At 45.9% G+C, this 19,646-nt stretch overlaps 1 protein-coding gene across 3 annotated transcripts in view; it reads left to right on the forward strand.

The window, feature by feature from the left end:
• Positions 1-1,104: 1,104 nt before the first annotated feature.
• Positions 1,105-19,646, forward strand: part of KCNH2 (potassium voltage-gated channel subfamily H member 2) — a 64,265-nt gene continuing 45,723 nt past the window's right edge. For 2 of the 3 annotated variants that reach the window (XM_074267500.1, XM_074267499.1), the window contains exons 1-2: positions 1,106-1,282; positions 5,489-5,719. In XM_074267500.1, coding sequence (XP_074123601.1) covers positions 1,207-1,282; positions 5,489-5,719 — 307 coding nt within the window. In that variant the 5' untranslated portion in view covers positions 1,106-1,206. Of the gene's footprint in view, positions 1,283-5,488; positions 5,720-19,646 lie in introns of all 3 variants that reach the window. The other variant, XM_074267502.1, reaches the window with a different exon arrangement.

The following is a 19,646-nucleotide window of genomic DNA, read 5'->3' on the forward strand; positions in this document are numbered from 1 at the left end:
CTTTTCTATTATTTCCCTAGGCTGCAATCTCGGTCAGTTGGCTCGGTCGCTCCCCCCATGCCTGCTCTGCGTCTAGTAGGCCTTCAATGACCAGCAGTCTCAGGGTACCCGTTCTGTGCCTCTTGGGCTTGGAAAGGAGAGGAGGGCCGGGCATCTATTCCTTCAGTCCGCTCCTCTTGAGACCCCAACCCTCAAACCCCGCTCCCGTTCCATTATCCTTTGGCTTTTTGCCTTCTTCAAGACATTGACATTTCCGGACATTTTGGTGCCAATTTCACCTCCACGGGTTCTCGAACGACCCCGGCTCCTTCTGTGCGCTGGATTCTCTCCCTAACCTTCTCCTCCGGCCCTTCAAATCAGTATTATTTATTCAGTCCCTACTGTGTGTTCAGCACCATAAAGAAAGAAAGTACAGACCCGCTTCTGGTCCCTATCCCCCATAAGCCGGTTCTCTCACCATCCCCCTCGGCCGCCCCACCCCCAGTCCACCCCCGGGACCCTGCAGGTCCTCTCGCACCTGTCCCCTAGTCCTCCCAGTTCGCGGGTCTCCTCCCCCTTTCCCTGCGCACTGAGTCTCCGGGGTTCCTAAGTATGGCGAGGGGAGGGAGCGGGGCTGCTGGCGAGGGGAGGTGGCGGGGGGAGCGCTCTGCCGGGCTCAGCCAATGGCAGCTGCGGGCGTGCGGCGGGAGGAGAGGCGAGGGTGGGGGATCGAGGAGGGAGCTCGAGGGTGTGTGGGGGGGCGCAGCGCGTTAACCCCTCCAAGTCCGGAGCAGCAGCCGGAGCCGCAGCCTCGAGCCATCGGCGCCTCCAGCGCGGGAGCCAGCTGGCCGTGTTGCTGGCCGGGAGCTGGGCTGCCCTCCGCGGCCGGCCGGAGCGGCGGAAGCAGGGCGGGCTCCTGCTGCGGGGCGAGCGAGACCGGCGGGAGGGCGGGCGGGCGCCGGGAGCGGACAGGTGTGCGTGCGGGCGCGTTGGCCTCGGGAGCCCGGGCGGCTCCAGGCTGGGCCCCCGCCACACGCTCGGAGACCCGGCCTCGCCCAGCCCGTCCTTGGCTCGGGCGAAGGGCGCCCGAACCCTGAGCCCGGGCCGGGCCGGGCCGTCCGGAGCTTGGTGTCCGGGGCCGGGCCGGGCCGGCGAGGGGTGGGGTAGGGTGCAGGGGGCCGAGGAGCCGCAGCGCCGGCCCCGCCCGGTCCGCCCCATGGGCTCAGGATGCCGGTCCGGAGGGGCCACGTCGCGCCGCAGAACACCTTCCTGGACACCATCATTCGCAAGTTTGAGGGCCAGAGTGAGTGCGGGGTGGGCGGGCTAGGGTGGGGGCGCGCTCAAGGGGCTATGGGGCTGGGAATGCGAGGAGAGACTGGGCGGGGGGGGGAGGGGGCGGTGGCCCCGGATTGTGCAAGGGAGTGCTGGTGTGGATGGGGGATGTAGGGGGGCGTGCCCGAGCTGTACCTTAGGGAATATGCAAGGAAACGTGTAAAATGGGGGCAGAAGCCAGTGTCAGCTGGGAGGGGGGCTTTGGATGGAGAACAAGAGGATGGGATTGGGTGTGTGCCAAGTTTGGTGCAAAGCCGCATATGGGGTGGGGTGGGGGAGGGGTTGTGTGCCTTTCACCGCTTGGTCACAGTGTGTGTGACCCTAAAATTGCTGTGAGAGAACGTAACAGTGCAGTCTGATTATGTGAGAGATCTAAAGTACTGGGGGTCTTATGGATGATTCTAAACCTGTGGGATGTATATCTAGGTCCCTGATATGTGTGTGTGTGTGTGTGTGTGTGTGTGTGTGTGTGTGTGTGTGTGTGTGAGAGAGAGAGAGAGAGAGAGAGAGAGAGAGAGAGAGAGAGAGAGAGAGAGAGAGAGAGAGAGAGATTCTCTGTGTGTGATGTGTAACCCTTAGTGTGAAGGATGTATATCTGTGTGCAGGTGTAAGAGAGTCTCCTGGTGCTCAGGGATCATAGATATTATCTGATTTTACAGAGGTTTATGACTAAGTGTACAAGGTGTAAGCAGCCTTGAGAGTGGGTAAATGAGAATGACCTAGAGTATTTAGTGATCTTTCCTGGGTTGCATGTGGGTGAGTGTGAGGCTCCAAGAAAATTGAGTGAAGACATTCAGGGTGTGCAGAAGCTATGTATGGAACCTTGAATGTGTAGAACATTTGTTTCGTGGTTCAGGGTGTTCAGAAGCTATGTATGGAACCCTGGATGTGTAGAACATTTGTGTCATGGTTCAAGGGCCATTCACAGACTATGCTAGGTTTGTCAGGCATAGCAGCTTCCCTGGAAGGGATTAAGGTGCTTGCTCTTCAGTTGTCATGTGAGCACTGGGACTTAGGAAAGACTGGGCTGGGAGGGAATAGTGTGAGATACTGGGTTTTGGTGCCTACCTGGTGGAGTGTGATCTATGTTTATTCCTCTGTGTGTGTGTGTGTGTGTGTGTGTGTGTGTGTGAGAGAGAGAGAGAGAGAGAGAGAGAGAGAGAGAGAGAGAGAGAGAGAGAGAGAGACAGAGAGAGAGAGAGAGAGAGAGAGAGAGAGAGAGAGAGAGAGACAGAGAGAGAGACAGAGACAGACAGAGACAGAGACAATGAGAGACAGTGAGAGAGACAGATAGAGAGACAGAGAGAGACAGAGAGAGAGACAGAGAGAGAGACAGAGAGAGAGAGGGAGGAGGGAAATAGTGGTGTTAGAGCTGACTTTGGAACATGCACACCATTCCTGCTTCTTGAGCCCAAACTTCAGGGCAGAGGTGAGGAAGGGGAAATTTTGCTGACCAGAAGAGACTTCACTCAGAAATTCATGTGTATGTGTGGAGCACATGTGTTGCTGATACCATTGATGTGAAAACCTGTGACAGTGAGAACAACTGGGAGAGTATGACATTCTTTGTTCATGACCCTTCGAGGAGGGCAGGACAGGCACACTGAGTGCTTGTATCAGCGGGGGTGTCTGTCCTTCAGGGATGGGGGCAGGGAGGGGAAAAGAAGCATTGTCCAGAGATAAAGGAACAGGATGATCTCTGGGTGGAGGAAAGGGATTTTGGTGGACAATGCGGGGGCAGGTTTGGAGGGTTTTCCTTTTTGTAAGAAGAGCAGAGAAAGGTGCTGGACCGGAAGTCTGGAGACCAGAGTTTTAGTTCCAGTTCTACCAGTGTGCTTGCCTTAAATCTTTCTTAAAAAAAAAAAAAAAAAAAGACTCAAATCATTATAAACCACAACTCTAAAACTAGTTATGTGATGCTGGCAAAGTTATATCCCCTCGATGAGTTTTAGTTTTTACTCCCAAAGAATGAGAGAGTTTGTAGAGGTAAATATCTGAGATTCTCCCGTTTAGGAAAAGGAATAAAACTTCCATTCTACTTCCAGTTCTGGGGAATCCCATTTTTAAAAATTTTATTATTATTATTATTTTACTATACCATAGATAGTTGGTACTGGGTATTCCCAATATTTTGTTTTTCCATTGGGCCTTGGCTGAGCCATGGATGGATTTGATAGCTTAGAGGAAACATTGAAATCCTTGCAATGACTGTAGATCCTGGCTTTGAGGGGAGAGGAAGAAAGAGGAAGGGGAGAAAATGAGGACAATCTGGGAGAAATGACTAAAAGTTATTCCAGTTTATGGGAATAGGCTCCTTGGAGGGGAGAGCAGTTTAACCTTGAGGGAAGAAGATTCCTTGTTAGATCCAGGAACCAGTCTCCCTTGGGCTGTTCTGAACCTAAGCCTTAGGGTCTCTGCCATGTAAAAAGGACCTTGGGATTTGCTGCTAGGGAGAAACTCTAGTGTCATTCTGGGACCACAGTTAGAAGTGGGATGGGGTGGAGTGGCACGGACAGGGTTGAGAGGGGGTACACTGCAGCAGCCCCATGGGCTGAGGGAGGAAGGGGATAGGGAGGGAGAAAGGGAGAAAGCCCTTTACGTCGACACTTAGCATTAAAAACTAGCTTGGCTGGAAACCTCTGTTTATAAAAAGCACTTATCCCTGAGAGCGTCTTCCCTGGCACCTCCAGGGATAGTAAGCTATCCTTTTCTCTGACCAGCCTGGCTTTTCATGGGGGGAGGGGACAGGAGATGGTGTCGTGTGTGTGTGTGTGTGTGTGTGTGTGTGTGTGTGTGTGTGTGTGACTTGTCCGTAGCTGGAACCAGCCCAAAGGAGCTTCCCTTCCATAGTGGGAAATCTAGATTTTGAAAAGTACCCTCACAACAATCCCTAGATGAACACCAAGGATGCATATTCCTGCTCCCTGTGGGCCGGCCTGACCTTGACAGAGCCCTTCTCACCCCCTCCCTCCCTTCATTTCCATTGCTCTATACTAGCTTTATTATTTGTGCTCTTGTAACTCCTAGAGATCCAATCCCGAGGCTCACTTCAATGCCCGCCCTACTCCCCCCTGCCTATGACCTCATAGTTTCTCTCAGGTCTTAATATTCCCTTTAATCTCTAGCTTTACCCATTCCCCAACCTCAAATTTGACTCCTTTGTTGTGTTAGCTATGGAGTGGGGATGGTTTGCAATGTTCCTCTGTTTGAGTGGGAACCTTAAGTAGGAAGGCCCTAGCACATACAGAGGGAGAGTTGGGGGATCCCCAGAGAGAGATTCCTTTGCTATGAGGGAATCCCCAGGGAGAGGGATGCCCCTTGGAGCTGAAGTGCTGGTGTTTGAATAGTGAGGGGTGGGTAGTAAGAAACAGGAGCCGCTCACCCAGAAAGCGGCCGTGGAAGGGAGAAGGCTGTTTTACATCCCTCTCCCCAAGCTGGCAATCTGGGAAGGAGGGGTGGGGATGAAACACGGCCTCGTGTGATGGGGTGGGGGTGCAGGGGCACACATTCATGGCCATCTCCAGCCTGATGTTTATGCCTTTGATGAGGCTGCTGACACACGTTGCTAACACCCACCCCGGCTGGCCTCAGCTCCGGGCAAAGGAGCAGGAGGGGGGCGGAGAGATTGGCCTGCCGCCCAGAGGAGCTGTGGTGCCAACCTGTGGGCATGGGTGATCAGGGCCTGGGGGCCCCTGAGGTCCGATGGCTAGGACTGGACCCTTTGGGGCTTACAGCAGGCTAAGACTCCCAGAATTCCTGCTTCTAAAAGTTGCTAGAGAAGGCATCTAGATGACCCATATCTCCTTCTCTCCCTCCAGAAGGAAATATTGGAGAATTTTACCCCTTAAGTCAGAATGTTTAAGAATGGATCATCTAATGTCAGAGATGGATGGAACCTTAATCCTAGCCATCCCTTCATTTTACAGATGGGGAATGTAGGGTCCCAGTAGGGGAGGTGACTTGCTTACAGCCACCCAGGTGAAGAGCGACAGAGTTGACCCCAAGTTCAGTGCTCCTTCTACTATCCCCTATCACTTCTTCTAGTTTTTTTTTTTTTTCTAGGCAGGGTTTCTGTTATGAGAATGAGTCTTGGGAAGGGGGCAAGGGTTTCCTCAAGGGATGAGGCGTCCCCCCCACTCCTCCCTCCACTCCTTCATGTACTTCTTTCCCAACTCAGGCCGAAAGTTCATCATTGCTAATGCTCGGGTGGAAAACTGTGCCGTCATCTACTGCAATGATGGCTTCTGCGAGCTGTGTGGCTATTCTCGGGCAGAGGTGATGCAGCGGCCCTGCACCTGTGACTTCCTGCATGGCCCTAGAACCCAGCGCCGGGCTGCTGCCCAGATTGCTCAGGCTCTGCTGGGGGCCGAGGAGCGCAAGGTGGAGATTGCTTTCTACCGGAAGGATGGTAAGGAGTCTGGCCCGGGTACGTGGGAAGGTGGGCAGGATGGGACCTGGGACCGTCAGGAAGATGGATGGAGTGAGGATTTGTACTGAAATGAAAACTACCTTATGGCAGGATCTGGAACGGAGGCTACGGGAGTCTAGCAGGATGAGATTGTGTTCCTGGTTTAAAGTAGAGGGAGGGTTTCTTCAGGACTAAGTCCCAACTCTCCTTCCCCCCAATTTTCAATTTCAATTTCAATTTGTGGCTTTGGGCAGCTGTGGGCTCTTTGAGATTAAGGGTTTGTTGTTGGTCAGTGACATGTGACTAGACCTTAGTACTGGCTAGCTCTTCTCTCCATTGAGAGCTTTGGAAAAATGTCATCCACAGAGAGGAAGAGGGGGCCTAGGATTCCCCTCTCTGTGCCATCCCACTTCAGTCTTTAGCCTGTCCTCTGACAAAGCCTCGCACTTCCTTCCTTGGAGTTCTGCATCTTCATCCTGCCCTGTTGCAGGGTTCTGTCCACTCTGGCACCAGGTGTCTCTGCTCAGTTGCAGCTTCCAGGCTTAGCTGCTCCTTACTTCCGGAGACCAGATAAACAGCCTGGGGGTCTGGTTTGGGGAAAAAGGGAGGAAGGAAATCTTTCCACCTAGCAGAGCGGTGGGGTGGTGGCCATCAGTACTCTCTGTGGGGCTGGGTTTATCTCCAGGACTGCTGTCCTGGGTTGTGACTCAGGAAGGCAGCTTTGGAGAAGGGTGCGGAAGGAGAAGGCCAGCCAGAAGGAGAGCTGTCTCCTATTGCTAAAAAGATGGGAGGCTTCCGTGCATACGCGTGCTTGTAGCCTTTCCCTAACAATTAAGCAAAATGCATCTATTACTGTGTCATGCACCATATACTCATATGCTTGCGTGACTTCTTTTCCTATTTGTTGTTCATTTCAACCTGCCATCTGTGTGGACACATGAAAGAGAGGAGACACTTCATGGATTGTGATTTTCTCTGGGCTTATGCTTTTTGTAGGGATGGCTCTACCGGTGTGATCACATGTATTTTGTACAAAAATTAGGTGCTGAAGTGGATAATGTTGGACCTGAAGTTAGGAAGGCCTGAGTTAAAATCCTGCCTGAGATACTAGCTGTATGATATGGGGCCAGTCACTCTTCCTCAGTTTTGTTATCTGTGACACGGGAATAAGAATGTCTCCCATACAGAACAAAGAAGACTGAATGTAAATCAACACATGCTATGTTCACTTCTTTTTCTTTGTTTTTTTAAATCTCTCTTATGATTTTTATTTTTGCTCTGATTTTTCTCCCCAACATGATTCATAAAGCAATGTGTATTAAAAATAAATTTACTAGAAAAAATAGCTCTCAAATCATAGATATAAATTACTTTGCCAGCCTTAAAGCTTTATTATGATTATGATTATTTCTTTTTTTCTTTTTTTTTTTCCTGAGGTTGGGGTTAAGTGACTTGCCCAGAGTCACACAGCTAGGAAGTGTTAAGTGTCTGAGACCAGATTTGAACTTGGATCCTCCTGAATTCAGGGCTGGTGCTCTATCCACTGCTCCACCTAGCTGCCCCTATTATGATTATTATTAGACATGATTGTTTCCATGATCAAAACCATGTTGGTATATTTGATCTTGTTGATGCTTGTCAATGGATTTAGAAAGTTGGGCTCCTAGGATCTTTGAGATCATCTAGTTGAATGAAATGAGTCCAAGGCAAAATTTGCAGTAATTCTATTTACATTCGGAAGCTTAAGCTATGAAATCTCAGCATCATAAGATATGGAGTTGGAAGATCCTTAGAAGTCATCTAGTATAACAATTCAGCCACTTGGAATACATGAAAATCCATTTAATGGATAAGAAGGCCTTTACAATCTCCCTTATCTTAAAAATAAAGAAACTGAATTTCAGAGAGTATCTTACATGGCTAGTAAGGAGACCATCTTGAACTGAGGTCCTCTTGATTCCGAAACCAATGATGTTTCCTCTGAGTTTGATCCGAATCAGTAGCAGTGTAGTACGTGGGGCAATTGATATCTTGTCAGTATCAATATTGATGAATGCACTTTGATGGAAGCCTTTTAGAGCCTCGGGCTTAGTGGCCTGGCCTCTGTCAGACTTTTAATGTCTGCAGTCCTGTTTTGGCATGTGTTTTGATTTTTGTATTACAATATAGCTATAGACAAAACTCATTATATATGATAGGGCTCTCTCTCCAGTTTATAATGCTGTGGAGGCGTGGTTCTCAGCTAATCCGTCTTTGACTTGGGCTAGATATAGACCCAGCCAGCCCATTTGTAAAAATTTTGTAGAGAAGCATCACTGTGGACTTATGGGAATCTCAGAGGAAGAAAAAAAAAGGGGGGAAACTGTACCTTGGAGCTCCTGTCTCTGCTCTAGTGCTTTTCCACTAGACCAGGTTGCTATTCCAAATGGAACTCTGACCTAGATAAACCCCACACCTGCTTTCTCTTTGTGGCCCCTCCTGGCTCTTACCTAGTTTCCCTAAGGATCAGGTGTCTCCTGCCAGCCAACCTTTCCCTTGTATCTTGCCATTCCTGGCTTCTTTATCCTAATCCTACCATGATGAAAGATTTTCTCCATTTCCCCTTTGCCTGACATTAAGATGTCTGATTCCCAAGATGCTTGTCTTAGGGTGTCTGTGCTGGTGGATATGCACAAACCTGGGAAGGAGAGACGGTATGAGCGTTTTGAGGTGCTCCTACCATCTTTTCTTCTTTATCTTAATCCTTTGGGGGTCTCTATCTGAGGGCAGTCAAGGTTTTGCCCCCGAGGCCCTGGAGTGGAGAAGAAGCAGGGGCAGGAGGATCTGGGGAGGAGGAGGGGCCACTAGCTGGCAGGCGCCGCCATCGACAGCTGTGCAGTGTCCGTGTCTCCAGCTTCGGCTCTGCGCAGTATCAGGGCCTTAAGCCAGACAGCCCCATGAATCAGCTGCCCCGGGCAGGGGGTGGGGGAGGTGGGGCTGGGGCTGTGCTGGTGGAGGGGTGGAGATAAAGGCTGGCAGTATTGGACCTGGGCACCTGGACCTATAAGCAATTGAAAACCTGGGACATTATGAGTTTGAGGAGAATCCTGGCTACATTTATTTATTAAGTGCCTACTGTGTGCCAGACATTATAAGCTGGGCCTTTCAGTAATATCAGTTAAGGAATGTCAAACTGGAATCAGGAACAGAATTGAAAATAGGCTCTAACCTGGTGGTGATTTCTTAAAACCTCCTGAGCCGCAAAGGAGAGTGCTATTATTGACTGTATATAAATTGTGTGATGTTTCCCATGAGTGAATCTACTCAAAGGTCCATGTTCACCTGGATCCAGCAGAGAAGGGGGTGCATATGTGAGACTCAGAATTCAGTTGGTGAATGGCCTGGTAAATGGGGTCCTCAACACCAGATCTCTGTGGGGAGGGTCCCGGCCCAGGGCTTTGGGTAAGGGAAGGCAGTGAGCATCTTCCTGTTCAGTCCTGGAGATTCTCTTTGTTTCTGGGGTTTTGTGCCTGGAGGGGAGTGGGCCCAGGGTGGATGGGCTGCTGCCCAGGGCCTGGTCTGCCCTTGAGCTGATACCTCTGGGGGCAGGGGCAGGTGGAGGTGGCTCATCTCTGGGTGGCGTGCCTGGCCTGTGTCTGACTCATTACTAGAAGTGTGTTCCCAGTGGGTTGTGTTTTCAAGGTTTTTTGTCTCTCACCTCCAAAGCATGATTTCATCTCACGGTTCCTTCTTAACCATTTCTCTGTCTCCTTGCATGGCTCTCTGTGACTTTGTCTTTCCATGACCCCGTCCTTCTCTTGTTGATCATCTATCTTTGTCCTCATTTCTCTGACCTTATCTCTCTGCCTCCCTGTTTCTAGGTCTTGGTCTATATCCCTGTCCCTCAGCCTCTTCTTGTTCATCATGTAGTTCATTGTCTCTGACTCTCTGATCAAAAGTCTGGCTCTCTCTCTTTTTCCCAGAAATTTTTATCTTTGTCCCTTTGCTTCCTGAAAATCCTAACTCTGTGTCTCTATCCCTGTTTTCCTTTTTCACGCTAACCCTATGCCTGTGTATCCTTTGCCTTTCTGTGTCTACCCTTCCTCTCTGAGTCCCTGTCTTTGTCTCCCCTTCCCTGTCTCCCCTTTTCCTCAGGGTCTATCTCCCCTCCCCCTCTGGGTACCTGAGTCTGTGTCTTCTCTCTCCCCCCCCCCATGTCTCTGCATCCCTGGGTCTGTGTCTCCCCTCACCCTCTGGCTCTGTGTCTCCCTTCCCTCTTTGTGTCTGTTCTTCCCCTCCTCCTCTGGGTCCCTCCCTGTGTTTCTGATTCCTTAGGTCTGTCTCCCCTCCCCCCCTGGGTCTGTCTCCTCTCTCCCTCTGGATCTCTGTCTCCCCTCCCCTTCTGATTCCCTCATTCTGTGTCTCCTGTCCCCCTCTGGGTCCTTGGGTCTGTGTCTCCCATCGGCTCTTTTAGTATCTTTCTTCACTTCTCTTTGTATCTGGAATCCTTCCTTTTTTCATCCTCCTCTACCTCTTGCACCAGCTGCCATCTTCCTTATCCTCAAGTTGCCTTCTTTTGTCTGCCTCTGGCTCTCCGAGACTTCTGTCTGTCTGGGAGTCTCCTTGTCCCCTTGTCCCCAGGAGCCTGTGTGTGGGTGGAGATGGGGGTGTCTCTGGAGGAGATCCTGTCGGTTTCTCGGCTCCAGCTGCAGGCCCGTTGCCATGGGAACAGGGTCAGAGGGCCCCCACTGCAGCAGCTTTAGCTGCCGGGGTGCGAAGGGGAGGTGCTGAGCCGGGGTGGTTTGGGGGGGGTTGGTGACTTGGACTTGAACTCCATTGCCCATCTACCCTTCTGCCTTTACCCCATTCTGCTTCCCTCCATCCCTCAGCTCCCTCCTTGGGACTGTGAGCACAGTGGGAGAAGATTCTTTCTCCAGGCAATTCTCTGTAGTTGTTGCCCCATTCTTCACTGGGCTCTCCTCTTCATTACTGGTGCTTCTAGATCCATTTCTCAACTCTTACTCCTCCATGACCCACTGATCTCCAGCCACAGTTTCTGCTTCCCTCCTCCCGGGCTGCTTTCGCTCTGGGGTCAGATCCTCTCTTCCTCCCCTGCACTAAGCATCCTCTGGGGGTCAGTCCCTTCACCCCATAAATCCCAAGGGTCCGAAGGCTGGAATAAAGGTGAAGGGGTGAGAGCCTTTACTGTGGAGAAGCAAACAATGAGCAGTAAATGAGAAAAGAGTTTTGTAGAAGAGAAAGGTTACCATTCAGAGAAGAGAACTTCCGAGAGAACTATATTCATTGGACACATCATCCATCTGTTAACTGTTTCTGCACGGCTGACCCTTCATTCCTGGAATGCCCTGCCCTCTTTTTCCTTTAAGACTCAGCTCCAATCCCCCCTTCTACTGTGAATGCCTTTCAGATTATTTTAGTTTATTCAGAATTTTTCCTGTGTATACCTAGATATTTACAGGTTGTCTCCCCCATTAGAATAGATATTCCTCGAAGACAACTGATTTTTGCCTTTCTTTGTATCCTCAGCACTTAGCACAGTTGTTGATGCTTTGTAATCGCTTAATAAATGCTTGTTGTTGGACTGACTGATGGACTGGGCTATATTGTTGTGCCTTGGAGACAGGTTTTGGAATCGGACTGGATTCTATTATTCTGTCTGAGGAACAGGGCTTGGAATCAGACTGGGCTGTTATGCCTGAGGGACAAGGTTTGGAATTGGACTGGGCTGTGTTGTTCTGCCTTAGGGAAAGGCTTTGGAATCTGGTAATTTTCCCCAAACCATTAGGCTCCGCAGAGTGGGTGGTGAGTGATGAGGGTCCTGAGTATTAAAAAAAAATAAAAACAACAAATCACTACCACAACAACATAAAAAATAATATGGTGCCCAGCAGCCTCTGCTTTGGCCTAGGGCATATGAGGACTGCTTCCCTCTGCAGCTCTAAAAAGCTTCCCCCAGTCCAGGTCTGGAAAGATGTTGGCTTGGTGAGGACAGGCAGACAGCTTGTGAGTCTCCCTGTTCCTGAACAGGGTGGGGGATTCTGCCTCTCTTGGGGCTCCAAGGCTCTTTCTTCTATGCTATTTCCCCTGAGGAGGTGTGGCAGACATGACCTGATTTTGGGGGTGTCATCTCCTCCCCTTTCTTTCCTTCCTCCTGTGGGATCTGGAGAGTGTCTGGAGGGAGGCTCCTAGATGTTGTGTCTTCCGTATCCCCCAGAGAAAAGCTATGTAAATATTTGTGCGGAATGAAGCCCAGGCTAGGGATGCAGGAGCCAGAGAGCTGGGAGTCTGACCATGGCCTTGGGATGTACTGGGGAAGAAGATAGGAGTGGAGGAGGGTGAGATAGGAAGCCATTGATGATGGAGGACAGGGCGTGGGGGTAGGGATGCTGGAGCTAGTAGCTGTGATACTGGAGCCTGGATCCTTTTCCAGATTCCACATACTGTTTCAGCCTGACTATGAATGTATGAAATCCTGCAATTTGAGGTTTGTTCTTTGGAATTAAGTATGTTCTTTTTCCTAGGGATCTTTTGTAAAATACAGATTTTCTACAGTTGGACAAGATCATAGATTTTGAGCTGAAAGTGACAGAGGATATTTAGTCCCACTCCCTGATTTTACTAATAAGGAAACTGAGACCCAGAGAGGCTAAGAGATTTAATTAAGATTAGTTAGATAATAAGAGAGATTCAAACACAGCCCTCTTGGACTTTCAATCCAAGACATTTTCTACTACACCACCTTGCCTTAGACCTTCAGGGTCAAATGACTTTATTATCCAGAGCCACACAGCTAAGTTAGTGATAGAGCTAGCATCCCAGACCCATTCTATGAGTTTTTCTGTACCATGATGCTTTATGAAGTAGCTCCTCTGGTGCTGCCTAAGAAATAGAGGAACCAGGGACAAGAATGGAACATTGGATGTGGGGGGAAGGAGGTGTTGAGGGCACCTGTTGGAATGGGAGAAGAGCAGGGACTGGCTTTCCTACTTTAGCCTAAAGTCCCCTAGAGGGAGGTTGTTTGGGCTGTTGTGATTTAATTATATTATACTGTTCTTGTTTTCTGTCCTGAACTCATGAGATTGTAAGGACTTTTAGGTCAGAGACAGCATTTTTCCTTCCTCCAGATCTCCTCTTGATCTTTTCTCTCCTCCTTCCTTGGTCTGGTGGCTATTCCACTTTGAAGGAGGCTGTGTTGTATAAGGGGAGGAATACTGAACTGGAAATCAAGATGGGAGTGTCTAGTTCAAGGAATTGTAATTAGGCCAGTTTTGTCGGACTTTTTTCGAAGAGGACCAATGGCATCACAGGGGGATATTTTGCCTTGAATATGAATTGGATTTAAGTGAAGCAGAGTTGCACAAAATCATCAACGTGCCAGATTGTAGAGGATGTAGACAGGCCTGAGTTGTGAGAAGCCAAAGGAATAAGGAGGGACAAGTTCAGATGCATCTAACTTGCGATTTGACATCGGGCAAGTCATTTCTATACCTTAGTATTCTAAGAGGGTGAATCATAGAACCATAGAATATTAGAACTGTAAAGAACATTACTGATAGCCTGCCCAGGTCACTTAAGAGTAAAAAGGGAATTGCTATGAAGGACTCTTCACTCTTAGTCAAGTGCTCTTTCCACCATACCATTCTTCCTGGAGAACTTCTGACTAAGATTTTTATGTTTCTGTAATTCTGAGCCCAACAGACGGATGTTGTCAGATTTGTGACAGAACTTGATGCAGGAAGGAGCAGGATCAAGATGAAGAGAGGGCTGAGAAAATTCTGCTCATTCTTTCTGTGATGTTTGGGCTGTGGCACAGTGTGAGGCCAGTGAGAGAGTGGGGGTGAGAGAAGGACAGCACAGACAGGGAGGATTCATTTGGAGCTTGTTCAGCAGTTTTCTTTCCAGTGGGAGAATTGGGGTGAATGGGTCAAAGGGGAAGGAGGGCATTCTTCAGGATTTCTTTTAAAAAAAAATTATTATTTATATTTTTAATATGTATTTTAAAACAATTTTGAGTTCTGAATTTTTCCCTCCCTCCAACCCTACCCCTCCCATTGAGAAAGCAAAAAATGTGATATTATACATGTGAAATCATGTAAAACATATTTCCATATTATCCATATTGTAAAAACAAAAAGGGAGAAACATAAAGTTAAAAAAAAAAAGTATTATTTGATCTGCATTCAGATTCCATTGTCTTGGATCATCGTATTGATCAGGATATCTAAGTCAGTCATAGTTGATCATCATACAATATTGTTGTTGTTATGTACAATATTCTGGTTCTGCTCATTTTACACAAGACTTTCAGGAGTTCTTTGGAGAAGGTCAATTAACATTTGTGTAACTGGACTACTGAAATAGGCTACTTAAATTGGGGAAGAAGGGTGTATAGATTAGTTTGGAAATAAAGTTCCTCTTCTGGTTTTTTTTTTTTCCCCTTGTTTTGGCTAAGGATGCCTTATCCCATTTCTTTCTTTTTTTTTTTCCCCCTCTTATTTAAAGGGAAAGGCAGAATGATGCCATGAAAGGTGCAGATTTTAGGAGAACTTTAGTCTAATCTTTAGCAATACCACAAGGAACAACCCTGTATTCACAAGCTCAAGAGACAGCATAGTGTAGTAGTTAGAGCACTTGGAATGAGGAAGACTTGGATTCAAATGCTGACTTTGACACTTATTAGTTTCATGATCCTGGACAAATCACTTAACCATTTTGTCCCTCAGTTTCTTTATCTGTAAAATAAGGGGATTAGACATGATGACAAGATACTTAATCTTTTCAACCCTTTTCCCTATCTGAAAAGTGGGACAATACTTTCAGGGAGAGATTTTGAATACATTAATGGAAATGAACATGCATTACTGTAGAATTGTAAATGCCATCTATGTTTAATACAGAGTTTAGATAAGATATAGATCTGTCCTCATTGAGGACTTTGTATAAATTCATGTCAGTCTTTCTAAATTTTTCTGAAACCATCTTGCATATCATTTTATATAGCATAATAGTATTCCATCGCAATCATATACCATAATTTGTTCATTCATTGCCAGTTGAAGGACATTCCCTCAGTTTCCAATTCTTTGCTACCACAAAAAAGAGCAGCTTTTTTCTTTAAAAAAGTTTTTTAAAAATCTCTTTGGGATACAAATCTAGTAATGGTATTATTGGATCAAAGGATATACACAGTTTTATAAATCTTTGGTCATGGTTCCAAGTTGTTCTTTCAGAATGGTAGAGTTTATAACTCTACCACCAGTATACCAATGTCCTAATTTTTCCACAAACCTTCCAGCCTTTGTTATTTTCCTTTTGTATCATGTTAGCCAACCTGATGTGATGTCTTAAAGTTAGTTTAATTTGCATTTGTCTTATCAGTAATGATTTAGAGCAGTGGTCCCCAAACTTTTTAAATAAGGGGCCAGTTTACTGTCCCTCAGACTGTGGGAGGGCCGGACTACAGTAAAAACAAAAGCTCACACTCTGTCTCCGCCCCTCAGCCCATTTGCCATAACCTGGAGGGCTGCATAAACATCCTCAGTAGGTCACATCTGGCCCATGGGCCGTAGTTTGAGAACCCTTGATTTAGATCTTTTATATGATTATTGATAGCTTTGATTTCTTCTTCTGAAATCCATCTGTTCATCTTTTTTTGATCATTTATCAACTGGGGAATGGCTCTTACTTTTATAAATTGGCTCAGTTCTCTATATATTTAAGAAATGAGGCATTTTTCAGAGAAGTGTGCTATAAAATTTCCCTCTTAGTTTCCTATCTTCAATTTAATTTTGGCTGCGTTAGTTCTGTTCATGTAAAAAGCTTTTTTAACTTCATGTAATCAAAATTATCTATCTTACTTTCTGGGAGATCTGTTTTTAATGACTTTAAAATAAGCACTTATTAACTGCCTCCTATGTGGTTGGCACTATGCTAAGTGCTTTATAAATATTACTATTTGAGTTTCACAACAAATTTGGGAGGAATATGCTGTATCCACTTTATAATTGAGGAAAGTGAGACTGAGATGAAGTGACTTTTCTAGGGTCAAACAGCTAGTATATGTTTGATGCTTGATTGAACTGGGTTCTTCCTGATTCTAGGCTTATTGCTCCATTTACGGAGACACCTGAGTCAGGATTCAAGATCAAACTCAGACTTATTTGCTATGTGACACTGGATAATTTATTTTCAAATAAGAGCAAGAACTGTCTTACTTTTCTATTTGTAGGTACAGCACTCAGAATAATGCTTTGCATATAGCAAGCACTTAATAATTCATTTATTTATTTGTTCATTATCTACATAATAGAGATAATACTAGCAATACCAATTTCATGGGATTGTTGTGAGGAAAATGTTTAAAGCCCTGTAGAAATGTGGATTGATATTATTTATATCAATTGTATCATTTGATCTTACAACTCTAATAGGTCTGTCAATCAACAAGGATTTATTTTTTGAAATGTTTTTATTGATATTTTCCCCATGATCCTTTCTCTTCTCCTCTCAGAAAGCCAACCCATGTAACAAAGAATATTTTTAAAATAATAAAAAGGAAAAAGAATAAGATTTATTAAATGCTTACTATGTACTATGGACTGATACAAAGAAAAGTAACAAACGGGAAAGTAACAAACAGGCTCCTTCCCTTAAGTAACTCACATTTTAATGGGAGATTTCTCTCTCAGGAATGTGAATTAATGTAAATAACTATGTATACATACTAGATACATTGAAGTGTGTCTTTTGTTCTCCAAGATAATCATGACATCAGGGAGGTAATGGATTTGAGTGAGGGAGGGCTGTGCAAGGTAACCAACTTCATTTTCTCCTCTGGGACCTTCTGGATCCAGTGGCCAGATAGAGATCAGGATGGCTGAAGATGGTCTTGAATACAACTTGGCCTTTTTAAGCTAAGGGTTTTGATGGGTCTCAGTTTTACTGAAGCAACTACCCAAAGATATATACAGAACAGATGAAGATGATCTGAACAAGAAAGGTTTCCTACAGAAGGTGAGATTTGAGCTGTCTTGAAGGAATTCTGGGAAACTAAGAAGCAGAAATAAGGAGGAATGCATTTAGTGAGGGCACTGGTACATGGAAATGGGACATGACTTCTCTAGTTCAAGGAATGCAAGTAGGTTGGTGTAGTTGGATTGTAGAGGTTGTGGAGGGAAATAAGATGTGAGGAGCCTGGAAAAGTGGGAAGGAGGCAAATCATGGAGAGCTTTAGATGCCAGATAGAAAACTGGAGATAACAGATAGCTGATAGAGCAGGTTGAGTGTGAGATGAGGAGAGGGGTGACATGGTCAGATCTTCATTTTTAGAAAAATCATCTCAGCAGTTGAGAAGTATGCTATGGAATTGGACAAAGACCTGAGGCAGAGAAACTAGTTAGAAGATAATAGAGGCAAGAGGTGAAGAGAACCTGAATTAGGATTGTGGTTGTGTGAGTGGCGAGAAGAGGATGCATGTGAGAGCTGTGGGGAGGACAGAAATGAGATTCAATATTGTATTGACCACCCGGGAAGGGTGAGCATGAGAAAGGAAGGATGACACCAGTGCTGTGATCTCAGATGCTTGGTGGAATGGAAACCTGGAGAATTTTGTGGAATAAGATAATGAGTTCTGGAAAAAAAAATTGGGACCTATGAATTTGAGCTATCCAAGAGGCTCAACAGAGATGTTATGGTGGAATATAAGGATCTGGAAATCATCTGCATAGGGATGATAATTGAACCCATGGGAGACAATGAGATCACCAAGTGAGGTAGTCTTAAGCAAAAACGGAAAGTGGGGGGCAGGCCAGAGCCTTGGAGAAACAGCTAAGATTAGCTGGCATAATGGGGATAAAGATACTAAGAAGGAGCAGTTGGGGAAATAGGCAAAGAACGGAGAGAGAGCAGTGTCACGAAAACCCGGAGAGGAGAATCCAGAAGCAGATAAGATCAGATGTTGCAGAGGATCTACAAAGATCAGTGCGGCTAGGGACTAGATTTGATAATTAATAGATCATTGATAACTTTGGAGAAGGAAGTTTTAGTTGAATGAGATCAGAAGTCAGATTGCTGGAGTTTAGGAGAAAGTGCAAGGAGAAGTGGAGGCACTCCTTTCCGACTGCTGCCATTAAGGGAAGAGATATATAGTATGGTGGCTATAGATATATAGGATGGTCAAATCAAGTGAGGATTTTTATTTTTATTTTATTTATTTATTTATTTATTTTTTTCCTGAGGCTGGGGTTAAGTGACTTGCCCAGGGTCACACAGCTAGGAAGTGTTAAGTGTTTGAGACCAAATTTGAACTCAGGTCCTCCTGAATTCAAGGCTGATGCTCTATCCACTGCGCCACCTAGCTGCCCCCAAGTGAGGATTTTTAAATATTGGGGAGGGGGGATTAGCTAGAGAGTGCAGTTCATAGACCTAGAGACAGGAGGATCTGATTTCAGATTTGGTCTCAGACTTCCTACCTGTGTGACCCTGGGCAGGTCTGTTTGTCTCAGTTTCCTCATTTGTAAAATGAACTGGAGAAGAAAATGGCAAACCATTCCAGTATCTTTGCCAAATGGGGTCACAAAGAGTCACAACTAAAAAGATTGATTAACAACATCAACAAATCAAGAAGATCAGGGAAAATAATTGTTCCAGTTCACCGAGTTTATGGTCAGGCTAACTAGTATAACTAATGGAAGCTTAGACTCCAACAAATCAAGTTGATTGTTTTTTACATAGGTATCTTTTCTAAATCACACACACACACACACACACACACACACACCCACACACTAAATTTAGTGCTATTTGATCCTTGAGATTTCAGTTACAAGAATATGTTATTGTACTGACTGAGAACTATAGTTCAGAGGCTATCCCGATCCCCCAGCCAATTAACCAGTAAATATTGTCTTCTAACCATTCCATATTCTGTGAGTGACAAGTTGGGTATTTCACATAGAAAATATAGATGGTCCTAGAAAAAGAAATAAGTGTGAATTGGACTGTTAGGGAAGGCTTCAAGCAGAAGGTGGGATAGAAGCTAGCTTTTGAAGGATGACAAGGATTTGAATAGAGAAAAAAAGAAAATAACACCGAGGTGGAAATGCCCATATGAGTTTGGAGGAAAGTGAGAAAATTGTCTTGAGTGGAGCATAGGGTGTGACTTGGGAAAAAGCAGATAGTAAGATTTAGTAGTAATACTGTTTTTACAAAAGTTTTAATTTTTACACATTTCTTTTCTAACAACAATTCATGACCTAGATAGTGTATTTTTTATTCTCATTTTACAGGTGAGGCTCACAGAGGTTGGCTGTCTTGTGCATAGTCACCCAACTAATCAATTTTATCTCAGATCCTGGGATCATAGACTTAGAGCTAGAAGCAACAGGTCATCCAGTTCAATTTTCTTATATCACAGAGAAGCAAACCTTCTCAGATTGCTTAGGTGACTTGCCCAGGATTGCATAGCTTTTAAGAATTTGAAGCAGTTTTTGATCTCAGGTTTTCTTGATTCCAAGTCTGATGCTTCTCTGTGTTACGTAGTTGCTTTTTTGTTTGTTTGTTTGTTTTTTGCTGAGGCATTTGGGATTAAATGACTCACACAGCTAGAAAGTGTTAAGTGTCTGAGGGCATATTTGAACACAGGACCTCCTGACTTAAGGGTTGGTGCTCTAACCACTACACCATCTCATTGCCCCTAGCTAGTTCTTAAAAAAACCAAATAAACAGACAAACAAAAAACTAGAAGAAATTAGGAGGGCATCAAGTCCTACCATCTTATTTGATAGATGAGGAAACTGGCAGACAAAGGTGGATTGACTGGCCTGGGGTCCACACACCTAGTGAGTTATCTGGTTTGAACTAACATCTTCCTGATTCTGAGCCCAGCACTATCTAGCTCCCTTTGGAGCTAAGATTCAAATCCAGGTCT

This window comes from Sminthopsis crassicaudata, chromosome 5, assembly GCF_048593235.1.
Source record: "Sminthopsis crassicaudata isolate SCR6 chromosome 5, ASM4859323v1, whole genome shotgun sequence".
NCBI classification, from domain to species: domain Eukaryota; kingdom Metazoa; phylum Chordata; class Mammalia; order Dasyuromorphia; family Dasyuridae; genus Sminthopsis; species Sminthopsis crassicaudata.